The sequence below is a fragment of the Acartia tonsa genome, chromosome 11 (assembly GCF_053477335.1).
Source record: "Acartia tonsa isolate MP-2025a chromosome 11, ASM5347733v1, whole genome shotgun sequence".
In the NCBI taxonomy this organism is placed as follows: Eukaryota; Metazoa; Arthropoda; class Copepoda; order Calanoida; family Acartiidae; genus Acartia; species Acartia tonsa.
The window spans coordinates 2351570-2357888 of NC_137270.1; the positions used below are offsets into that span (position 1 = coordinate 2351570).

General features: G+C 29.3%; 1 protein-coding gene across 1 annotated transcript in view; it reads right to left on the reverse strand.

Annotated features, from left to right (window-relative positions):
* LOC145331580 (potassium voltage-gated channel protein Shab-like) overlaps window positions 1–4909 on the reverse strand; it is a 133290-nt gene extending 128381 nt beyond the window's left edge. Inside the window, exons 1-2 of the mRNA XM_080176325.1 lie at window positions 4782–4909; window positions 338–415 (exon numbers count right to left, since the gene is read on the reverse strand). Of these exons, the coding sequence (XP_080032451.1) occupies window positions 338–415; window positions 4782–4895 (192 nt within the window). The 5' untranslated portion in view covers window positions 4896–4909. The remainder of the gene's footprint in view (window positions 1–337; window positions 416–4781) is intronic.
* Between the last annotated feature and the right edge of the window lie 1410 nt (window positions 4910–6319).

Sequence of the window (6319 nt, forward strand, 5' to 3'; positions counted from 1 at the left end):
TGATTGGTCAAGTAGTTTTGGCGCTATGGCCATTTAAAGTTTGTCCGGTCTTATTTGCCCCACCCTGTATGCTAAGATCCATTTTTAGAGATGTTGGAAATGAGATAACTAATTGATGTACATCTGCAATGATGATACACAAAATTGCCCATTTTGTAGATTACAATTAGTAATTAAAACGTTTGGACACTAAACTTATTGAACCAACCAATCCAGAATCAAGATATTTCCCAAAAGTTTTTGAGACAATGAATATGAAAACATTATTATAAAAACTTTTAGGACCAGTGTAATACACAGCCTAATGTCCCCTCCCTTCCTGTAAAAAATAATTTACCTTTGGTTTCGACTTTATAATCTGCAGGGCCATTCCTGAATCATTCTTTGTACTACACTCAGTATCTGAGGTGTCCTCCTAGGATAGATAGATAGATAGATAAATAGATCTACTTGCGTAACCGTACAGTTATAAATATTATCAAGAAATGCATTAGATAATGTTGAGATAATTTATTTTTTTCTTGGTATAGAATGATAATTAATACGCAAGGTTTCTGTAATCTGAAGCCTTATATAACATTAAGCATCTTATTTCTTGGTCCAGTTTCAAGGTTTTTTTTGCATTGACAGTAACATCATTGTTATGGGCACTTAAGGGTAAAAAATCTACAGTAACCAGCCAATTAAAGAATATGTGGAATGGATTTTTATTGGATAATCTAACCAACAACCAGGGGAGAAAAACTCAGGCATCTAAAGGGATAAGACAATGGACAATAAGTTGATGTACATCCCCAATGTTGATACTCAAAATTACCCCTTTTAAAGACTACAATTAGTGGTTGAAACGTTGGACACTAAATAATGAAAATATTAAAGTCCCAAAACCAATGATTTAGAAAATGTTATTGTATTTTGGGGACTAGTGTATTAATCAGCCCAATGTTCCCTTCATCCCTGGGATAAAAAGTAATAGTAGAAATAATGGACAAACATTAAAATGACAAAAAAATTAATGTTTAAATGATCTTAGAAGCAAAGCCCCTCAAAATTCAATCAAAAAGGTATGTATGTCCTCAAAATCACTATAAAATAAAGCCTAAAAAACTGTGGATGATTTTTTCCTTGTTTGCAAAATGGATTATCCAAATGAACATAATAAGGTCATTGATTGAATTATCATTAGGCTGAAATACGAGAAAATTATATGGAACATGGTTTATCTAAGGAGGGAGGGGACATTGGACTGTAAATTATACTGGTACCCAAAGTTTTATAAATACAGGCTCTCATTTATTGGACAAACATTTTTGATTCAATTGGTTGATTCCAACTAACAAACTCCACAATTTTCTACCTATGATTGTAATATAGAGATAGGTTATTTTGCTAATCATCTTGGCATTGACTTTTTATTTGTTTTGACATTTTAAAAAATACATAAATACAAATATTATAGAGCATATAACTGTTTGTATTCATGGTTTTTTTTTTTTTACACCCCCTTGACAATCTATCTAATTTACCCCCATAACACAGTTAAGGGGGTTATCATGTTAAATCGTCACCCCTTTAATTTATTATAGGATGTAAAAATTTTGCGTGCATCCCATTGGTAAAACCCTTTGCACGCCACAGATTGGGGGTATCACTAATTTTCCTTCATTTACTATGACTACTTATTCAATGCAAAAAAAATTCTGAAAAAATCAAACCTATGCAATACCCAACACCACAAAATTATAAAGAGAGCTTGTTTAGAAGATAATGGTCTTTGTTGAATATATATTAGTTATGTGAGAAGTATAATAATAGAAGACCATGTCATATTATATTAGTTAGATGATATGTACAACATTATAATGGCAATGGAGGTACTAGAATAGATACACTTAAAAAAATGTTTAAGAAGTTCTGAATACAGATATATAAAATTAAGGACAAAAAACTAAATTTTTGAAGAAATAACAGATTTTAAGATTATTCTAAGTTAGGTTAGGTTAAGCAAGGGTTATAAGACCCATTCAGTGATAGTACTCAGTCTGCAATGCATAACATAGACACTACACTGTGGTAATAAAAAAATTTCCATATTTTAATTGTTCTTAAACAGATTTTTATATCGATTGCTAAAAATATAATGAACTGCATAGTAAATGTTTTTTTTTCAAATGTTATGAATATTTAATTTTATAAATTCGAAATTTTAGATCATCAAAATAAAAAATATTTATTGTTTTGCTTTAAATTACTAAGTATGTAACTGACCCTCTATCTGGTATATTTAATATGATATTTCTTAGCCCCTCTTAGCTGTGTATAATATGATTAGATTAATGTATGACATAGAAAAAGCATAAAACACCTAGATGAGCATTGAATACAAATTTAGCTTTCATCTTAGCAGCCATCTTATTATTCTAAACACAGATCTGTACATTCTTTCCAATACTAGATGGAACCCAACAAAAACTGGATTATTAATTTGCTTTTGGCCTCTAAAAAGAAATTAATAATAAGTTGTATTTGCAGAAAATATTTCTACATAAACTTTTTTTCTCAAAAATTTACAGGAAAATCGGATGTAAATTCAATTTTCTAACATTTTTTGACATATATGCCAAAAGAATATTGTTAAAAAAGTACAGAAAAATACATTTGCATACATTTATAAAAAATGATAATATTAAATATCTAAAGTAAAAGTGTATGCTTAAAGGTACCCCCATGTCAGGTAAAATTTCCATAAATCTAAAAAGATAATACAATGGCCGATAAGCTGATGTACATCCCCATAATTATACACAAAACTACCCCTTATATAGATTGCTCCCTTTCTCTCTGTATAATTTCATACATTGTATATATCTTTTAACTTAATCTAGTATAAACAATAGATTTTGTACCCTTTACTGAGAAAATTAATTAAATTTAGTTTAATGTTACAAAAGCTTAAATAACCTTATTGTGGTTAAAGGTTAAACTTGCTCATCTATTGGAGAATCATATTTTCAACGTTTAATAAGATTGTAATATAAGAATAAACTTTGAATGATCAAATATTGCTATACATATCAGAATTGTGGTTAAATAGTTATTATTGCTTTAAGAAAGAGAACTAAACAAACAAATATAAATTTTGGCTTTTCATTGAAATTATTATATTTGTTTATTATATAAAGTGTGTTAGTTTATTTTATGTTTTATTATTATTTGGCCACAACTTGGTCAAAAATGCTCACAAATCAGACATTTTTCGACCAAAGATACTCAAATGGTTCCTTTACAAGCCCAATCAATCAGTTTTAAGATATCTTTATATTTCAAGAAAAATTTATGAAAATACTAAAAAAACAGCAAATTTGGGTGTTACCTTTTATATGCACAGATACCTTAAAATCAACAGAAAAAATACTTATTTTTACTTTTCTGTCATTTTAAAAGTTTGATTCTATTAAATTGGCTATTCTTGAAGGGATTTATGCATTGAAATATACTGAAACATAATATTGGGCAGAAATTAATGTATTTCAAAGAAAGAAAATTTTAAAAATAAGAAATTTGACTTATATAACTTCAGATGACAGCTGCCAACCTCCAGTTGACAGGATATAGTTTAATACTTGTTAGCAATAATAATTAGCCCAAAAAGTAAAACCAAAAAGTTTTTTAATATGGTAAAAAAATGATAATCTAAATCTTAATTTTGGAGATGATGATCTGAAGGACGCTCTTACTGGTGGTGATGATGACCCAGATTGTATCCAAGTACATGAGCATTATGACAACTCATCTATTAAACAATGGTCCATTTTTTGTATTTTTAGCAGCCTCCAATTAAAAGTTGTAACAAGAAATATAACCATCTTTTAAAAACTACTATATTTACCTTATGAATTGGAGAATTTAAAAACCATGATTGTATGTTTTGGGATTTCTCTTGATTGGAGAATGCTACAAATACAAAAATCGGACCATAGTTTAATAGATAAGTTGTCATAATGCTCATGTATTTGGATACCATCTGGGTCATAATCACCAACAGCAAGAGCGTCTTTAAGATCATTATCCCCAAAATTAAGATTTAGATTATCATTTTTTTACCCTATTAAAAAAATTTTTGTTTTACTTTTTGTGCTAATTAGTATTGCTAACAAGTATTTAACTACATCCTGTCAACTGGAAGTTGGCAGCTGTCCTCTGAAGTGATAGAGGTAGAATTTTTTATTTTCCAAAATTTCTTTCTTTGAAATACATTAATTTCTGTCCAATATTATGTTTCAGTATATTTCAATGCATAAATTCCTTCAAGAATAGCCAATTTAACAGAATCAAACTTTAAAAATGACAGAAAAGTAAAAATAAGTATTTTTTCTGTTGATTTTATGGTATCTGTGCATATAAAAGGTAACACCCAAATTTGCCGTTTTTTAGTATTTTCATAAATTTTCCTTGAAATATAAAGATATCTTAAAACTGATTGATTGGGCTTGTAAAGGAACCATTTGAGCATCTTCGGTCGAAAAAGGTCTGATTTGTGAGCATTTTTGACGAAGTTTGGGCCAAATTATAATAAACATAAAAAAAGGTAACACACTTTATATCTGTTTATAATATACTCTAACCCTAACTATTGGATATCAAATAAAGTGACATAAAACAGACAACCAACCCTTTGATTACTGATTCATAGTAATTAGTTGTGCCTGTTTATGGTTAAAAGCATTCTCCCCATTCTCACTATAGGTGGCATGTTTCATTGTTTCAGTATTTATATTTACCTGTTTAGCCAGCAGTGGCTCAGCAAATGCTCCTTCCTCTGCATCTTTACTCTTGGAACCTCCCCCTCCTCCTCCTGAGGCTCCCCCATTCTTCCCAGTAGTTTTACTTGACATTGTCTATGATGTCTGAAATTGAATTAAAAATTATATCCAACAAGCAAAATTTAAAGAAATCAGGAGATATCTGAGGTTAATTCTTAAAAAAACTTTTGCCGCAATAAAAACAGTTTGCCTCACTAAAATTTTAGTGAGGCAAAATTATCCCCTCTAAATTTTTAGTGAGGCAAATTTTTTTTTAAGAATTCACCACTGATTAAATTTTAGTCTGTTGATGGGTACAGCTGGGATTAAAGCCAGTTTTAAACCATTGTAATTAAAATGTAGAGAGTATAGTTTTATAAAAATCAAGAGTGGCTAATTCTTCATTTAACTACCCACTTTTCTGAAACTGCAGGTTTGTATTAAATGCAAGGATGAGATGGTTGCAGTTCCAGTTTCAAAAAAGATAGGCAACTAAAATGGTGCTTTATTAAATGGCTTAAAAAACAATATTTCTGGTGCTTAGCTTTATTGATTGGCTAAGGAAGTCTATGGTTGACTGATGGTATGATTGGAATTTTAATGACTTTGATTTCTTTGCAAGTCATGAAGCTGGCTATTTAGAAATATCTAAGTGATGCTAATGGTGACTTCAACTGCCAATCATTAGATTATATACCTAAGTAGAAAATGTATTCAAAATACATGAATGAAACATAATTCTTTTGACCTTTCATAAATATAGGAATCAAACTAACAATGTACAAGGTAATGTAATTTTCAACTTCTATTCTACAAAAGGTAAACCTACAAAATTTACTTTGTTTGATGAAAATATAAGAAAAGCCATCTATTTTGATTCACTTAATGTGTGCACACAAAAATATAAACTAAAAGTCAATAGAAAGCGAAACCAAAAAATCTAGTAGAAGAAAAAGATTGACTTTTTCTTCTATTTTTTTTCAAATAAACCATTTTTTTTTTAAATATACCCAAAAACTGGACACCATGGAAACTGTCCCAATTTTGTATAACTTTTGCGGAACATGTTCCAGTTACGTCATATTTTTCTTTCCCGAAAAAGAGAAGGGGGAAAGAAAAAAAAGGGAAGGGGGGAAGAAAAAAGAGATGGGAGAAAAGGAGGTTTTCCCCATCTCTTTTGAAGAGATTTTCTTCCCCCCTTCTCTTTTTCGGGAAAGAAAAATATGACGTAACTGGAACATGTTCCGCAAAAGTTATACAAAATTGGGACAGTTTCCATGGTGTCCAAAAACTGTTTTGGTAGCCATTTACATTTACAAAAAGCATAATATATATATAAATCATACAAATTTTAGAAATAAATTCATCTCTCATTTAAAAAAAAAAATATTAAGATAAATTAATATATTATTAAACGTTTCCTTCTAGTTTTGCTATCTCAATTGGCATGTCACTATAAACAACTTTGTTGTTATTAACTTGGCTCATAAATTGGAAGCAGATTATATTGATAAAGA